The 19,456-nt window shown below is 47.4% G+C and overlaps 1 protein-coding gene across 1 annotated transcript in view; it reads left to right on the top strand.

Annotated features, from left to right (window-relative positions):
• palm2akap2 (PALM2 and AKAP2 fusion) overlaps positions 1 to 19,456 on the top strand; it is a 216,272-nt gene that overhangs the window by 113,500 nt on the left and 83,316 nt on the right. The window contains exon 5 of the mRNA XM_080188456.1: positions 3,812 to 3,942. Coding sequence (XP_080044582.1) covers positions 3,812 to 3,942 — 131 coding nt within the window. The remainder of the gene's footprint in view (positions 1 to 3,811; positions 3,943 to 19,456) is intronic.

The following is a 19,456-nucleotide window of genomic DNA, read 5'->3' as shown; positions in this document are numbered from 1 at the left end:
CTCTTTCTCATCTATTGGTCCTCTATCTTTGAGAGCCGCTCCACCGTCCTTACAGGAAAGGTGAGGCCCACCCTCTGACCACAAGGCTAAGCCGACGTTGTGTGATTGCTTCGGATACAGCACGGGATCAGGAACTGGTGTTGGTGCCAGTATCGGGAGTCCTGGCCTAAAACACAAAATCCTTGTCCTCTAACTGTGGCCGGGATTCTCCAGTCCCGCTGCTGTGAATGGAGAGTTGGCTGAGTGCCAAATTCTCCATTCTCGCTGGCAATGGTAGTGTGGTATCAGAGACTGGAGAGTCCCAGCCCCTGTCTTTTAGAACATTTTGATGTTGCTGTATCAGTCAGCGCAACTGCTCTTGTTGGGTTGGGTCCCATTTTATTTGGTCCAGACAGTAACCAATCACGTTGACCATACTTACAACTGGGTGGAGAGTGACAATCATACAGCCACTGCCATTTGATGGAGAACTTTTACTTGATTCAGAATAAAAGCTAAAATAAGAACACGTGAGAGCAGTTGTGAAAACACTTGCAGATGTGTGATCGCGCAAAGTTGCAAAGGTGACCGCCCCCTAGAAGGGCTTTCACAGCTGGCGTTTCCTTCCTGTTCTCCCCGAGAATTCCCAAATATGGGAATACTGTCCCAGTTAAAGCATTACTCCGAGCGCTGGATGAATCCACCAGATCGTTCCCAGTCCGAGAACCTGAAACCAGAAATTCCATTTCCCAAATGAATGAACCATCTCAGAATTACAACAACAACGATATACATTCACATAGTAAAGACGGGCTAATCAGATGGACAGAGCAGCGGCAAATGGAAGCTAATCCTGAAAACTGTGAGGAGATGCATTTTGGCAGGATTGACAAGGCAAGGGAATACTAAGGGAATATGGGTGGCACACGGCTGTCTCTCAGCGCCAGGGACCCAGGTTCAATTTTGGCCTCGGCTCACTGTCTGTGTGTAGTTTGCACATTCTCACCATGCCTGAGCGGGTTTCCTCCGGATGCTCTGCTTTCCTCTCACAGTCCAAAGATGTGCAGACTGGCCATGCTAAATTGCCCCTTAGTGTCCCAAGATGTGTTGGTTAGGGGGATGGTAAATGCACGGAGTTACGAGAAGATGGCAGGGGGTTGGACCTGGGTACGATGCTCTGTCGGAGAATCGGTGCAGACTCAATGGGCTGAATGGCCTCCTTCTGCACTGTAAGGATGCTGTAATTCTAATATACAATGAACAATAGGGCAGTAGGAAGTATAGAGGACTGGGGGGATTTTGGAGTCCATGTCCAAAGATCCCTGAAGACAGCAGGACAGGTAGATAAAGTGGTTATGGTGGCATGTGGAATATTCGCCTTTATTAGCTGAGACATAGAATATAAGAACAAGAAGATTGTGTAAAATGCTCGTTAGGCCACAAACTAGAGTATTGTGTTCCGCTCTGTTACCGCACTATAGGAAGGATGTGGTTGCACTGGAGAGGGGATTCACCAGGAGTGTTTCAGCTATGGAGAGAAACTGGTTAAGGCTGGGCTTGTTTTCCTTGGAGCAGAGAAGACTGAGGAGGGACCTGATGGGGGTGTACAAAATTAGGATGGACATTGATAGGTTAGGTAGGAAAAACCTTTCCCCTTAGCAGAGGGGTCATTCGCCAAGGGGCAGAGATTTGAGGTAAGAAACAGGAGATTTAGAGGGGATTTGATGAAAAATCTTTACACCCAGAGGGTGGTGGGAGTCTGGAACTCACTGCCTGAAAGGACAGTAGAGGCAGAGACCCTCATAACATTTAAGAAGCATTTAGATGAGCACTTGAACTGCCATAGTTACAAGGCCAAGTGCTGGAAAATGAGAGTAGAATAGAACCCCTACAGTGCAGAAGGAGTTCATTTGGCCCATCGAGCCTGCACTGAGCACAATCTCACCCAGGTCCTATCCACATAACCCACATATTTAACCTCTTAATCCCCCTGACACTAAGGGTAATTTAGCATGGCCAATCAACCTAACACACACATTTTTGGAGATTAGATGCTGCTTGATGGCCAGTGCAGACACGATGGGCTGAAGGGCCTCTTTCTGTGCTGTACAATTCTATGACCTTATGACTCTATAACCCGGACCACAGACATGGGAACAGAATTCAGCCACTCGGCCCATCGAGTCTACTCTGCCATTCGATCATGGCTGATATTTTTCTCATCCCCATTCTCCTGCCTTTTCCCCATAATCCCTGATCCCCTTATTAATCCAACAAGGGGCATACACGCGATGGGTCGTATGAGGGCTGCTCTTGGTTGTTTCGAGAGTAGCCTAGTACTTCACGTCGTTGGTGTACGCTTAAACTGGACCAGATGCTGGGCAACACGACAGCTCAGTGCCTATCACTGTTTGCTGTGCAGATACATGGATTTGGGCCAGTGTCCGGGGGAGTTTGCACATTCTCCCCAAGCTTGCGTGGGTTTTCTCCGGGTTCTCCAGTTTCCTTCCACACATAAGAACATAAGAACATAAGAAATAGGAGCAGGAGTAGGCCATCTAGCCCTTCGAGCCTGCCCCGCCATTCAATAAGATCATGGCTGATCTGTCGTGGCTCCGTTCCACATTCCCGCCCTCTCCCCATAACCCTTAATCCCCTCGCTTATCAAAAACCCATCAACCCGCGTCTTAAAAATATTTAGCGAGGCAGCCTCCACCACCTCAACGGGCAGAGAATTCCAGAGATTCACCACCCTTTGAGTGAAGAAGTTCCTCCTCAACTCCGTTCTAAACCACCCCCCCCTTTATCTTGAGGCTGTGCCCCCGAGTCCTACTGTCCTTTCTGAGCGGGAAGAGTCTCTCCACCTCTATCCTATCCATCCCATTCATCATCTTATACGTCTCAATGAGATCTCCCCTCATTCTTCTAAACTCTACCGAGTACAAGCCCAGTTTATTCAGCCTCTCCTCATAGCTCAACCCCCTCAACTCCGGTATCAGCCTAGTAAACCTCCTCTGCACTCCCTCCAAGGCCAAAATATCCTTCCGTAAGTGCGGCGACCAAAACTGCACACAGTACTCCAGCTGCGCCCTCACCAATGCCCTATACAGCCGCAGCAAGACCTCCCTACTTTTATATTCAATCCCCCTCGCTATGAAGGCCAGCATCCCATTCGCCTTCCTGACCACCTGCTGCACCTGCAGGCTGGGTTTTTGCGACTCATGCACAAGGACCCCGAGGTCCCTCTGCACCGTCGCCTGCTGCAGTTTTTCGCCACGTAAGTAATAGTCCTTCCTACCACCCCAAAGATGTGCTCTTAGGCTGATTGGTGTAACAAATTGTCCCTAAATTAGTCTTCCCTCAATGTGGAATGCCATAAGCATAGACAAGGGTCATGGGTGGAGGGGGGACTGGTAATGTTAAAATGGCGGCGCAGGCTTGTTGGGCCGAAGGGCCTGTTTCCCGTGCTGCGTTGGTCTTTGTTCTTTGTAATCAAGAATCCATCTATCTCCGGCCTCTGTACTTTAATCTCATAGAACATCCCATGTGTTTCATTGGAAAATCATCAGACAAAATTTGACTCCGAAAGACGTTTTGGATGGGTGACCAGAAACTGACCAAAGAAATAGGAGCACCTTAGAGAAGGAGAGCATGGGATAGAGAGATGGAGAGGTTTAGGGAGGGAGTTCTCGAGCGTAGGGCCCAGGCAGCTGAAGGCAGGGCCGGCAGTGATGGAGAAATGAGAATTGGTGATTGACAAGGTTGGTTTTTGACGTGCCTCCTTTTGTGGAGTAACATTTTCCTCAGATCCTTTCCTCTCTTTTCTGCCCAGTCCAAAGCCATGAGAGAGAGATGGCTGCTGCAGGGGATGCCCGCCGGATCGGCTGAGGAAGAGGATGCCCGCAGTAAGCAGCTCCTATCGGACGAGAACAAGGCAAAGAACCTGGAGGGAGCCATTAGCAGGTTAGATCAGCAAGAAAAAAATAAAAATCATTGCCGTTTAATAATCCGCTTTCTCCTGAAAACAAGCCCAGAGCGGGAGCAGTGAAATTCGGTTTGCATCGTGAAGAGTGTATGAACACAAGAGATTCTGGAAACGGGCGAGGCTCGGAGAATGGTATTCTCCATTGGTCTCGGATGGGATTGTATGAACCTCGGGCAGATGTGCTGGTAGAATTCCGCTCATAGAATCCTACAGTGCAGAAGGAAGCCATTCAGCCCATTGAGCCTACATCGACAACAATCCCACCCAGGCCATGTCCCCATAACCCACATATTAGCCCTCCTAATCCCCCTGACTCTAAGAAGCAATTTAGTATGGTCCATCAATGGGTAATACATGCAATCCCTATAGTGCAGAAGGAGGCCATTTGGCCCATTGAGCCTGCAATGAGCACAATCTCACCCAGGTCCTATCCACATAACCCCACGTATTTACCCTCTTAATCCCCCTTCACACTAAGGGTAATATAGCATGGCCAATCAACCTCACACACATCTTTGGAGAATAGAAAGTGCTTGATGGCCAGTGCAGACGCGATGGGCTGAAGGGCCTCTTTCTGTGCTGTACAGTTCTGTGACCTTATGACTCTATAACTGGGCCACAGACATGGGAACAGGATTAGGCTACTCGGCCCATCAAATCTATTCTGCCATTCAATCATGGCTGATATTTTTCTCATCCCCATTCTCCTGCCTTTTCCCCATAATCCCTGCTCATAACCCATAACCCCACATATTTACCCCCCAATCTCCCTGACACTAAGGGTCAATTTAGCATGGCCAATCAACCTAACATCTTTGGACTGTGGGAGGAAATCGGAGCACCCAGAGGAAACTCACGCAGACACGGGGGAGAATGTGCAGACTCTACACAGACAGTAACCCAAGCCAGGAATCGAACCCAGGTCCCTGGCGTTGTGAGGCAGCAGGGCTAACCACTGTGCCACCATGCATACAACAGGTGTAGAGTAAATGGTAGCTGGCTGTTTCCCCGCCTACACCCCCATGGGTCAGCTGATGAGGCACCCTCCTCAGTACCGAGGTCATCCAAAGAGGCGAGGGCCAGGAACTTCCAATCTCCACTCTAGTGGGCATTGTCGGGGGTGGGGTGGGAAAAGATGGAGAGTCGTCAAGAGTCAAGTGGTGGAGCCAGACCAGGGGAAGGTCTCCGACCATAAAACGGGGATGTCGGAGCTCTGTAATCGAAAGCAGAAAATATTAAGAGATACTCAGCAGGTCTGGCAGCCTCTGTGGAGAGAGGAACAGAGTTAACATTTCAGGTTGATAGCCTTTCAGCAGCGCTGGGAAAATTGAGAAATGGAATAGGTTTTGACATGGGGCTGGGGGAGCCAAGGACAAAATGAAAGTCCCTGGTTTGGCTCCACCCCCCCCACCCCCTCTGTCCCTAGCCTATGTATGCCAGACTGGTCAGAGAAAGATTCAAGTCATCCTGCTTTAGAGAACGGTTAGGATTCCACAGCAAAAATGAAACCCTCCAAAGACAACAATTGGGTGTGTAGTTGAGGCCCTGCAATTGGGTTTGGACAGCACAGAGACCCAGGTTCGATTCCCAGCTTGGGTCACTGTGTGGAGTCTACACATTCTCCCCGTGTCTGCAAGGGTTTCCTCTGGGTGCTCAGGCTTCCTCCCACAGCCCAAAGATATGCAGGTTAGGTGCATTGACCATGCTAAATTGCCCCTCAGTGTCAGGGGGATTTGGATAAATACACAAGGTTATGGGGATAGGGCCTGGGTGAGATTGTGGTTGGTGCAGGCTCAATGGGCCAAAAGGCCTCCTTCTGCACTGTTCGGATTCTATGATTCTAACCCATTGACTAGGGGGAGGTAACCTCATCCAGGGCTTTTCTGCACCTCACCTCTCTGGGGGAGATTGGGTCAGATGCGCACCCATGGATGATTGGTCAAGATGCCCACACCTCACCCCGTGGAATCAGCTGGGGTCCAGGTCAACCTGGAGACCACCCTTTTGTCCGCATCTCGGGGATCATTGAGCATTCCCGGAACTGAATCCCAAAAGGAGTCCGCGTATTCAAGAAAGGGCAAAAAGTGAACACGGTAACACAAGGAGCTGGTGATGAAAGAAAAGTTATTGATTGAATGAAAATTTTCTAAAGCATAAAGCCTCAATATCTAATATCAGAAGCCTACGACTTAAATACTTGTCTTATATATACTTGACAGCAGTTTCTATCCTCCAAAGTTGCAACTCAGTGTAGGTTCCAGTTTTGCTTTATGTTTCCTAACTGCTGACGGTGGAATCTCCCACCCCTTTGCGATATTCCCTTTCCGTTTCATGCCAAGGTTTTCCAATTGATACATCAACTTCACCTTCTCTCCGAATCACAGGAAACCCCACAGTGCGGAAAGAGGCCACTCGGCTCATCAAATCTGCACCGTTTTGAATTTGAGCAACTTAAGACAGTGACATGTATTGAATAAAATTACTTTAAACATGTTCCTTAAGTCAGGTGCCCTCCAGTAACAACAGCTGTGTAGTTCATGGAGATATTCCAACACAAACTATTGACGAAAGCAATCCCAATTGTGAGCGGGACAATCTCCGTCTGTATTTGTTCCTACATTCTAAACATAATACTTCAGTTTTTTTATTGCAAAGTTATTTAAAAATCTTATCAAAGGCACGTTTCACCCCCAATTCTATTCCTGTAGTTGATTTTGAATGAGTGGTTTGTGTCCAAGGATATAGTGGACGGAGACAAAAGGCAGCCACAGAGGCAGGAAACTGAAGGCCTGACTGTAATCGCATCCATCTGCAACAGCACAGGGTCAGGACAATTGAGTTGGAGAGGAGTTCCCTGAAGTTGATGAAAAGTGCTGTAAAAAAAAAATCCTGTTTTCTTTTCACTTTTCCAATCTCTGTTCTCTGACACTTAAGAAACATAAGAACATAAGAAATAGGAGCAGGAGTAGGCCATCTGGCCCTTCGAGCCTGCCCCGCCATTCAATAAGATCATGGCTGATCTGTCGTGGCTCAGTTCCACTTTCCGGCCCTCTCCCCATAACCCTTAATCCCCTCGCTTATCAAAAACCCATCAACCCGCTTCTTGAAAATATTTAGCGAGGCAACCTCCACCACTTCAACGGGTAGAGAATTCCAGAGATTCACCACCCTTTGAGTGAAGAAGTTCCTCCTCAACTCCGTTCTAAAACGCCCCCCCTTTATCTTGAGGCTGTGCCCCCTAGTCCTGCTGTCTTTTTTGAGCGGGAAGAGTCTCTCCACCTCTATCCTATCCATCCCATTCATAATCTTATACGTCTCAATGAGATCTCCCCTCATTCTTCTAAACTCCAACGAGTACAAGCCTAGTTTATTCAGCCTCTCCTCATAGCTCAACCCCCTCAACTCCGGTATCAGCCTAGTAAACTTAGTACACTTAGCTACAAAGGATGCAGAGATGCTTCAGTGTGATTTGAACAAGCTGAATGAGTGGGCAAATGCATGGCAGACACAGTATAATGCGGATAAATGTGAGGTTATCCGCTTGTAGCAAAAACAGGAAGGCAGATTATTATCTGAACAGCTATATATATATGCACATACATTATATATAGATCGAGAAAGGAGAATGCAAAACAAGACCTGGATCCCTAGTAGACAATCACTTTACCTAAGCATTCAGGTACAGCAGGTGGTGAAGAAGGCAAATGGTACGTTGGCAAGAGGATTTAAGTACCGCAGCAAGGCTGCAGTTGTACAGGGCCTTGGTGAGACCACTCCTGGAATATTGTGAGACGTTTCGGTCTCCTTGTCTGAGGAAGGATGTTCTTGCTATGGAGGGGTGAAGCAGTGAGGGTTTGCCAGACCGATCCCTGGGATGGCAGGACTGACATATGAGAAGAGATTGAGTTGGTTAGAGTTGTATTCACTGGAGTTCAGAAGAAGGAGAAGAGATCCCATAGAAACCTACAAAATTCTAACAGGATTAGATAGAGTAGATGCAGGAAGGATGTTCCTGATGGTGGGGGTGTCCAGAACCAGGGGTCATAGTCTACAGATAGAAGCTAAACCTTTTGGGACTGCAGTGAGGAGAAATTTCTTCACCCAATGAGTGGTGAGCCTGTGGAATTCGATCCCACAGGAAGCAGTTGAGGCCCAAATCTTTGCTTTCAAGAAGGAGTTTGATGTAACTCTTGGGGTAAAGGGGATATAACGATACGGATGGGAAAGTGGGAACAGGTAACTGAGCTCGATGATCAGCCATGATCATAATGAACGCTGGAATAGGCTGAAGGGCCAAATGGCCTACTCTGGCTCCTATTTTCTATGTGGGGCGGCACAGTGGTTAGCACTGCTGCTTCACAGCTCCGGGGTCCTGGGTTCAATTCCCGGTTCGGGTCACTGTCTATGTAGAGTTTGCACATTCTCCTCGTGTCTGCGTGGGTTTCCTCCGGGTACTCCGGTTTCCTCCCACAGTATAAAGACGTGCTGGTTAGGTCGATTGGCCACACTAAGAAATTGCCCCTTAGTGGCCAAGGATGTGTAGGTTAGAGGGATTAGTGGGTATAATACGTAGGGATATGGGGGTAGGGCCTGGGTGGGATTGCGTTCGGTGCAGACTCGATGGGCCGAAGGGCCTCTTTCTGCACTGTAGGGTTTCTATGATTCTACGATGCCTCTATATGAAAGCGGTGGGAGTATATTGCCGAACACACTGAGAACATATATGTATATTCTTGATTGCAAACAATACTATTGTGGGGCACTTTTCTGAGATCCAATCAGAAGCAAGGGAAATATTGCAATTCTACTTTGAAAAGTAAAACAGCAACGTCCAGGTTTCCATAAAGTAAATAAGGAGAAACATATCTCCACTAGCTGAAGAGTCAGTGATGAGGGGACATAGATTAGACAGAATGGACAAAAGGTGAATAAGGAGAATGGTATTTTTACACCGCGAGCTCTTACCATTTGGAATTCACTGCCTGATAGGGTGATGGAGGCAGATTCAGTAGAGACTTTCAAAAGGGAATTGGACAAACAGCTAAAGAGGAGAAACTGGCAGGGCTATGGGGAAAAGGCAAAGCGGTGCGACTAACTGGATAGCTCTCGCAAGGGGCTGGCACAGGTAAAATGGGCCGAGTGGCTTTCTCCTGTGCTGTACGATGTTCTGACACACCTTCGCGTAATCCTACGTACGCAATGACTGGGGTTCCTTTGGTGAGAGGCCATTAGGGGGATCGTCTGCTGATGTGTACAATGGTAGCCATGAGCGCAAAGGAAAGTGAGATGGAGAGACCTCCCAGCTGGAGTTGGTTAATGGATTCATCGAATCCATAAGGCTTGAAGCATTTCAGTTTCTTTACGTGATATCGGACAGGACTGATTGGTGTGTTTACGTGAGTCAGAAGAAATGAGAAAAAAGGCTGTGGTCCATTAGATGTCCTGTTTAAGATGGTGTTTGATACATGGAATTAGTTTAAATAAAGTAACTGGGTGGCTTGATTTGTTTAGATTAGGGAATAGCAATGGCAGGTTTAATGGAATCTAATTGCGGCAGCAGCATGGAGGGGGGGAGAGGTTTTTTGGGCAGTTTCCTGCACTGACGAATCAGATGGGTGGCTTCATCCATTAACCGCCTGCGTAAAAAGTTTGACAAATAATGTCATTTAGCTTTAAACTTAAACGAAAAGCGTGGTAAAGGTCCTCACTCAGGCAACAGATTCAGCAACCCGTCACGTGAGGTTTTGTTTAAGTTTGAAGCCTATTTATTAGCGTCGCAAGTAGACTTACATTAACACCGCAATGAAGTTACTGTGAAAAATCCCCTAGTCGCCACACTCCGGCGCCTGCTCGGGTACACTGAGGGAGAATTTAGCACCTAACCAGCACGTCTTTCGCACTGTGAGAGGAAACTGGAGCACCCGGAGGAAACCCACACGGACACGGGGAGAATGTGCAGACTCCATACAGACAGCAACCCAAGCTGGCGATTCGAACCCGGGTTCTGGACTCTGTGAGGCATCAGTGCCAATCACCATGGCACCCTTTGGTAGACCGAAGGGCCTGTTCCTGGGCTGTACTGTACTGTCCTTTGTTTCTTTGTTAGCCCTCATCAGAGATCTACAGATCACGTCGCTCCAGCCCATCTGACCATCAGATATGCGGATTGCAACAATCTCCCCAGCTTGTGTGAGGCATTTATAGAATAGCTTGTCAGCACCTCATTATTCCCTTTGCAGGAAACCAGTAGTCCTGAGGAGCTGCCAGCGGTACTTACTGAATATAGCAAACAGTGCCATGTCATAGTGGTGATCCAATACTGATTTGTTAACCCTCCCTGGGGCAGGCCTCACCTTCAAGCCTTTGTGCTCAAGTTACAAGAGTGAGACTTGTACCCACAGCCTCCTGACTTACAGGCATGCCCCCACAGTAAACAGAGCAATCGTAGTTTGGGAAGGGAGTGGGGTTGGGAACAAGGAGTGGAGGGTTGGGGGGAATAGAGGAGTGGGAATGAGGAGTCGGGGGGGGGAGAGTGGTGGAGTGGAGGAGGGGAATTGGTGCCTCAAAGGGTACAACTCGCACCCTGGGCAGTTTCTAATTAGTCTAGCAGAAATTTAATATTTGCCACAAGTTGATCATAGGATTATAGAATAGCATAGCACAGAAGGAGGCCATTGGGCCCATCCAGTCTGTGTCAGCTCATTTATTGAACAGCAGTGCAGTTAGCCCACACTTGCTCCGTTTCCCTAGTCTTAACCAGCAATTCAGTGACCATTCTCGTAACATTACACAGAAAAGAAAATACTATTGCTGGTTAGAGCGAGCAACCAGTGGCGATTTGAAAATCTAGCCAGCGCAGTCAGTATTAAAAGTAAAGTTTATTACAAAAGTAAAGTTTATTACAAAAGTAAAGTTTATTACAAAAGTAAAGTTTAGTCTCAAATGGACTTGCATTAACACTGCCATGAAGTTACTGTAAAATTCCCCTCGTCGTCACACTCCAGGTGCCTGTTCAGGTCAATGCACCTAACCAGCACATCTTTCAGGCTGTGGGAGGAAACTGGAGCAAACCCATGCAGACACGGGGAGAATGTGCAAACTCTGCACAGGCAGTGACCCAAGCTGGGAATCGAACCCAGGTCCCAGGCACTGTGAGAGAGCAGTGCTAACCCACCGCGCTGCTCTCTAGTATCTAGTTAGAATGGTGAAGAGCTAGTGAGTAAATGCCTAAAAATAGCAACCGCAACAGCTTGGAAACCAGGGCTGCGGACGGAATGGAGAAATGAAATGCCATTCAGTCTATTTTTAATCTGTAAACTTTTCTCCAAGGCATTTGTGGTTCGATTAAATATTTTGATCAGGGGTTGTTTAATGGCATCATCACTGCATTCCTCGTCTAAGGACAATACCTCCGCTCGGCTGAAATGTTCTATTTTTAGCAGCATAATGGGTTGCAGATTGGTGAGGAATTGGGAGCAAAAAAAAGGCGGAATGTCCTGGAAAAGCAGGAGGCAGATTCCAGCTCCACCAATACAAACTCAGCTGATGTATTTATTTTTCATACAGCTTTCTCTTGCCGCGGATCTACTTACCCACTCTCTGCTGAAAGTTGCGTAGATTAAAAGGGCTGATTTTCACTCCGCACTGAAGCACGTTCCTAGCACAAAGGGGCTGAATAACTTTAAATACAGCTTTAAGACATAAAAAGAAAGTAATTATTAACACTCTGATGAAGGAATCATCCAGATTCCAAACGTTGGCTCTATTCTCTCCCCACAGGTGCTGTCAGACCTGCTGAGATTTTCCAGCGGTTTCTGTTTTTATTTCAGATTCCAGCATCCACAGTATTTTGCTTTTTATCTCAGCCATAACAGGCTTGCTAGTTTATTTGTTGCTTCTGTTTGCTGTCTTATTTTCGCACAGGGACTTCAATTCAAAAGTAATTTAATGTACAGAACTCTATGTTCAGAACTAACAAGACAGAAACAGGCCATTCATCCGAATGGGTGGCATTTGTTATCCATGGGGGCACGGTCTCTAATTTTGTCTTTATTCATTTGTGGGATATGGGCATCACTGGCCGGCCAGCATTTATTACCCATCTCTCGTTGCTCAAGGGCAGTTGAGAGTCAACCACATTTCTGTGGTGCTGGAGTCACAAGTAGGCCAGACTGGGTAAGGACAGCAGATTTCCTCCCCAAATAACATTAGTGAACCAGACAGGTTTTTCCAACAACAGTTTCATGGTCATCTGTGGATTCTTCATTCTTTTATTGAACTCAAATACCACCATTGCTGTGGCGGGATTTGAACCTGGGTCCCCCAAACATTAGCTGAGTCTCTGGATCAATAGTCTAGTGATGATACATGAGGCCATCACGACCCCAACGTTGACATTTAGTCACCAAGGATTTTTTTATCTCTTTCCCTTCAGCTACTGGCGCTATCCAACCTTGAACGTTGGAATAGTTCCTGACAAAACCATTACCCCAGAAGTGAATCCCATGGTATCACATCTCCCTGCGTAAAGAATGCCTTATTTGTTCAGTTACAATTCTCTTATATTTAGTTTATGGATCCTTGGAGATACAGAAACATGCCAGAATGATAGGGAGTGGGATAGCTTGATCTTGGGTTCCAACGTAGCTCAGCACAACATCGAGGACCAAAGGGCCTGTACTGTGCTGTACTGTTCTATGTTCTGTGGTTTGTGGGTTTCCTCTGGATGCTCCAGTTTCCTCCTATACTTCAAAGATATGCAGATTGGGTGGATTTACCATGCTAAATTGCCCCTTGGTGTCCAAAGATGTGCAGGCTAGGTGAATTTACCATGCTAAATTGCCCCTTGGTGTCCAAAGATGTGTAGGTTAGGTGAATTAGCTGTGGTAAATGTGTGGGGTTATGGAGATATGGGAGAGAGATCCTGGGTAAGATACTCTGTCAGAGAGTCAGTGCAGACTCGATGGGCTGAATGGCCTCCAGTAGGGATTCTATGAAGCACTATTGGGTTGAAGGCTTGAGAAGTGGATTCAATCTCTTGCTTGCTTTCTTCAGAACAGCAACGAGAGATCAAAGGTCAGCCAGCAAGTTCAGTAAGAATTTTCTGTATGGTATCTCCTGTGGCAAGAATATAACATGGCTTGTGCCTCTTTAAAAATAACTTGTGGCAAGGAAGAGCTATACAGTGAATTACTGCACAGTTTGCAGATTACTAACAGCAAACACCATTAAACTAACTGCTGCTAACTTTGTAAAGAAAGCAACTTGCACGCAATTCTGCATGTGAGCTTCATGGAGTCACTGCGTTTGCCAATTAAACTAGCCACAGATTGGGCTAAAGATTAACAGTGCACCCTTTTAGTGAGGCAGTTTACCTTCCTGCATTTTAAACGTTTGAATTAAAAAGTACCTATTGCTGTCGATTACTTTTCCCTTTCCCAATCAAATCCTGCTCCCTCACTTTGCTTCTCTTTCCGTACCTGCTTTGACACAATGGCGCTGTGGGTTAGTGTCCCTGCCTCTGAGCTACAAAGTCCAGGTTCGAGTCCCACCCAAGGACTTGACGGCCAAGGATGGTGTGTTCTTAACACGGTCAAATCGGTTGATTATCCACTTGCAGAGGGGTTAAGAGTGGAAGGAGATTTCCAGTCAGCCAGGTGATGGAAAGAACACAAGAACTAGGGGCAGGAGTCGGCCATCTGGCCCCTTGAGCCTGCTCTGCCATTCAATGAGATCATGGCTGATCTCTTCATGAACTCAGTTCCACTTACCCGCCCACTCACCATAACCCTTAATTCCTTTACTGTTCAAAAATCTATCTATCTTGCCTTACAAACATCCAATGAGGTTTAGCCTCAACTGCTTCGCAGGGCAGGAAATTCCACAGATTCACAACCCTTTGGGTGAAGAAGTTTCTCCTCAACTCAGTCCTAAATCTGCTCCCCTTTATTTTAAGACCATACCCCCTAGTTCTTGTTTCACCTGCCAGCGGAAACAACTTCCCTGCTTCTATCTTATCTATTCGCTTCATAATCTTATATATTTCTATAACATTTCCCCTCATTTTTCTGAATTCCAATGAGTGTAGCCCCAGTCTACTCAGTCTCACTTCATAAGCCAACCCTCTCAACTCCGGAATTAACCTAGTGAATCTCCTCTGCATCCCCTCCAGTGCCAGGAAATCCTTTCTCAAGTAAGGAGACCAAAACTGTACACAGTACTCCAGGCGTGGCCTCACCAGCACCTTATACAGCTGCAACATAACCTTGCTGTTTTTAAACTCCATCCCTCTGGCAATGAAGGACAAAATTCCATTTGCCTTCTTAATTACCTGCTACATCTGCAAACCAACTTTTTGTGATTCGTGCACAAGGACAACCAGGTCCCTCTGCACAGCAGCATGCTGCAATGTTTTATCATTCATTTAAATAATAGTCCATTTTGCTATATCATCTAAAACCTCTATGGTCACTATCCATAACTATGGATTACAGCACGCAAGTAAAAGTGTATGTTGCCACACTGACCCTCAGTATCCCTCGGTCAGTAACACAACTCCTGGTTTGACTCTAACTCACACTATTTCCTCCTCTGTTTTATTTTGTCTCATTGGTTAGAGAGAGAGACTGTCGATCCTGTCATTTACTGAGTTACCTCCCTCCCCCCAACTCCCCCATTGCGCTGTCATCAGCTCCCACTTCCAGCAAATTATCACACAAAGAAAATCCACGCTGACAGGTGAGGGCAAAGGTCTGACGAATGGAGAGTAAAATGAGATGCCCTCTCCGGTAAAATCATTTTCTTTGCTGATTTCACAGGAGTGACGATGGGTGGAGAGAGATGGGAGGATAAAACAGCTCTCTGTCCTGTTCAAATAAGGACAGCGTTTGATTTGATTTGATTTGATTTACGGTTTTCACATCTATTTGTATAAAATGAAAAGTATTGTTTCTTGCGCACTATACAGACAAAGCATGCTGTTCATAGAGAAGGAAAGGAGAGAGTGCAGAATGTAATGTTACAGTCATAGCTAGGGTGTAGAGAAAGATCAACTTAATGCATGGTAGGTCCATTCAAAAGTCTGATGACAGCAGGGGAGAAGCTGTTCTTGAGTCGTTTGGTCTGTGACTCTCCCTCGGTGTTACTGATGAGGTTCAGACACGGTGGTCACTGACTGCTGTGAATCAGAAACGGCCATAGAATCCCTCACAGTGCAGAGAGGGGCCAGTTGGCCCATTGAGTCTGTGCTGACTCTCTGACACAGCATCTTACCCCAGGCCCTATCCCCGTAACCCCAGCTACCTACCCCGCTAATCCACCTAACCCACACAGCTTTCGGGCTGTGGGAGGAAACCGGAGCACCCGGAGGAAACCCACGCAGACACGAGGAGAACGTGCAGACTCCGCACAGACAGTGACCCCGAGGCTGAAATCGAACTTGGGCCCCTGGCGCTCGTGAGGCCGCAGTGCCAACCACGGTGTCACCCAAGGGTGAACAGAATCTGCAGGGGGGGGAGAACTGCTCAGTTGGCCACCCTCGCTTTGTAAACCTTCGTCAAGGGAGGCAGCCTTTCCTGAGGGGTCTGGATTCTTCAACCCACCAGACTAAACCAGAAAGCTGCCGGAAAATACACTGAGGGCTGAGAGTGATTTTTGGAGCCTGTGCTGACGTTAAGTGTATCAGTTCGCAGACACAAACAGTGTGGCATATGTAGTCTGCATTTCAGAACACGTGACAGAAAGGTTTCCGCTGGGCCCCGAGATGCTGTTTGACAATCCTGTCTCAAAAAGACGGTTGGCCAGTTGACGGCAATTGCTTCGAGGATGAGTCCTTCTTCAGAGACCCATTCCAGCTTGAATCCCGCTGCAGAGTGATGCACCGATCAAACATTCCCGATCCAAGTGCAAAATTCCAATGGGTTGAATCATCCCCTGGTCACTTCCTCTGTCTGGAACTCCTAGCCAAAGCTTCAGGCATTCCTTAATCCATTCACTAGCTACTGCCTCCATTCCTTTCTCTGGCAGCAGCCTGAGATTAAGTCCGCCTGTTTGCAATCTAGGGATTGCATTTGATCCCAAGAAGAGTTTCCAACCGCAAGCCTGTCTGTTTCCGCCTCCATCTGCTGCTGAAACCCTCGTCCATGCCTTTGTTATCTCTCGATTTCTTCCTCTGCATTATTGTCCAGCCTCACATTCTATCCTCCATAAGCTTGATGTCATCCTGCTACCCATGTCTTAACTCGCGCCAAGTCCCGTTTCGCTATCGCACCCCCGTGCTTGCTGACTTACATTGCCTTCCGGTGAAGCTACTTAACCATAGAAACCCTACAGTGCAGAAGGAGGCCATTTGGCCCGTCAAGACTGTATCAATAACAACCCCACCCAGGCCCTAACCCCGTAACGCCACATATTTGCCCTACTAATCCACGCATCCCGGGACACTAAGGGGTAATTTAGCATGGTCTTTGCACCTAGCCCACATCTCTTTGGACTGAGTCTGTACTGGCAATAATCCCACCCATGACCTAACCCCATAACCCCATATATTTGCCCTGCTAATCTACGCATCCCGGGACACTAAGGGGTAATTTAGCAAGGCCAATTCACCTAGCCCACATCTCTTTGGACTGTGGCAGGGAACCAGAGCACCCAGAGGGAGCCCAAGCAGAGAGAACATGCAAACTCCACACAGTCACCCAAGCCGGGAATCAAATCCAGGTCTCTGGTGCTGTGAGGCAGCAGTGCTAGCCATTGTGCCACGCTCTGTGCTATCATGCCACTCCAATTCTTGACTTTAAAATTCTCATCCTTATTTTCAAATCCCTCCTTTGCTCCTATCTCTCTCTCTCTGTAATCTCCTTCTGTCTCACAAGCCCCCAAGATCTCTGCACTATTCCAATTCTGTCCTCCTCTGCTTCCCTGATTTTCATTTCTTGACCACTAGGGGCAGTGCCACCTGTTGACTGGGCTCCAAGCTCCAGAATGCTCCTACTACACTCCTCCGTGTCTCTTTCTTAAGATGCTCTTTAAAAGCCTACCTCTTTTACCAAGCTTTTGGCCATCTGACCTCACATCTCCTTATGTGGGCCAGTGTCATATCTCATTTCATAATTGCTCCAGTGAAGCATTCCGTTGCTTTAAAGATGCTATATAAATATAAGTTATTGTTGTTCTGTGCTGCAAATCTTGCAACATTTCATGCACTGAATTATACATGGAATTTTCTCAGCGCACATTCTCCCCATGTCTACATGGGTTTCCTCCGTGTGCTCCTGTTTCCTCCCATGCTCCAAAGATGTGCAGGTTGGGTGGAGTGGCCATGCTAAATTGCCCCTTAGTGTCCCAACATGTGTGGGTAAGATGGATTAGCCCCAGTAAATGTGTGGAGTTACAGGGATAGGACGGAGGGTGATCCTGGGTAAGATACTCTGTCAGAGAGTTGGTTCAGACTCAGTGGGCCGAATGGCCTCCTTCTGCACTGTAGGGATTCTATGATTCAATGAAAAATTGATATTTTTCTCCATGGAATATTTTGGCATGGACTAAACTGGTGATGGTTTAGTGGAACACGATGCAAAAAGTTATTGAGCTAATCTGCAGTTCGTACAGTTTCTCACTCCTCATATTTTATTGGAAAGATTCATCATCTTTAAATCACACACCAAGCAATCTGCATCAAGCCTTCAGCTGGCTGGTGCAACTGCATTAAGGTTCCCCCTACTCCTTACATCAGCTCAGATCCCCTGTGAGGTAAGCGAGATACATCTGGAGTGAGTCCAACACTAGGAAATGCTATACCTCTTGGGAAATTGAGGAAGGGGGTAGGGGATGGGGACTGGAGTGGTGTGGTGTGTGACTAGTGGTAGGAGGTTCTATTCCCAGTTGTTTCCCAGTATCTGGCCTGGAGCAGTTTTCCGAATAGCTTCTGTTGAGGAATAGAAAGGTAGAACTTTGACGTAAACCTTCACATTGCAGTGGGTGGCACAGTGGTTAGCACTGCTGCCTCACAGCGCCAGGGACCCGGGTTCAATTCCAGTCTCGGGTGACTGTCCATGAGGAGTTTGCAAGTTTTAAAGTTTATTATTGATGTCACAAGTAGGCTTACATTAACACTGCAATGAAGTTGCTGTGGAAATCATCTCGTCGCCACACTCTGGCACCTGTTCGGGTACACCGAGGGAGAATTTAGCATGGACAATGTACCTAACCTATATGTATTTCGGACTGTGGGAGGAATCCAGAGTACCTGGAGGAAATCCATGCAGACACGGGGAGAATGAGCAAACTCCCCACAGACAGTGGCCCAAGCTGGGAATCGAACCCGGGCCCTTGGCAACTGAGAGGCAACAGCACTAGCCCACTGTGCCACCGTACTGCCCCCATGTTGTCCCCGTGTCTGCATGGGTTTCCTCCGGGTGCTCCGCTTTCCTCCAACACTCCAAAGATGAGCAGGTTAGGTTGATTGGCCATTGTAAAGGTGCAGGGTTACAAGGAGGGGTGGGCTAAGGTAAGATGACTTTTGAGACTCCATGCAGACTCGATGGGCTGAATGACCTCCTTCTGCACTGGAGGGATTCAGTGGGTCACCACTTTGCAATTGCTTCTCGCAAGATGTAAAACACTGCTTTATTTAGCCACCTAACAGGTAACATCACCCCCTTTATTTTGGACTGTAGCATTGCTGTAACGTCTGCTGTGGGGAAAGGGGATCCCCAGGCAGTAGGACGAATTGTGCAGTTGCTCATGAATAGATCTGAGACCTGGCAGAACGCAGTGACGGTGGAAGCTCGAAGTATTTGTACAAAATCAAAGCTAGCTGTTCAGAACTGAGCTGATTTTGCAGTGGGGGAGGCAAAATGTATTTAATGCAGTGCTGAGCAAATAGGGTGAGTATCTTGTGGGATTTTTAATTTTATCTAGCTTGAAAATTAATTATTTTCTGACATTTAACTCCCAGCAGCGCGTGTGCAAGGACAGAGTTGCTGACAGATCATAGAATCCCTATTTTACAGAAGGAGGCCATTGAGTAAGATGTTTAGGTTGGGTGGATTGGCCATGCTAAATTGCCCCTTAGTGTCAGGGGGGGCTAGCTGGGGTAAATGCATGGGGTAGTGGGGAAAGGGACTGGGTGGGATTGTGGGCGGTGCACACTTGATGGCCGCTTCTGCACTGTAGGGTTCTATGAGCCTGCACCAACTCTCTGACAGAGTATCTTACCCAGGCCTGCTACCTTGCCTTATCATTGTAATCCCACACACTTACCGTGGCAAATCCAACTAACCCGCACATTTTGGAATGTGGGAGGAGACCGGAGCGCCCGGAGGAAACCCACACATACACGGGGAGAAGGTGCAGACTCTGCACAGACAGTCACCCAAGGCCAAGATCAAACCCAAGTCCTTGGCACTATGAGGCAGCTGTGCTAACCAATGTGCCAATGCACCGACCATAGAAATCCTAATGCTTTAGGTGTCGGTTTGGATTCTATGTGTG

The sequence above is a fragment of the Carcharhinus amblyrhynchos genome, chromosome 5, assembly GCF_965287045.1.
Source record: "Carcharhinus amblyrhynchos chromosome 5, sCarAmb.v2.hapA, whole genome shotgun sequence".
Lineage (NCBI taxonomy): Eukaryota > Metazoa > Chordata > Chondrichthyes > Carcharhiniformes > Carcharhinidae > Carcharhinus > Carcharhinus amblyrhynchos.
Note: the sequence above shows the minus strand (reverse complement) of the source record. Positions and strands in the feature narration are given on the sequence as shown.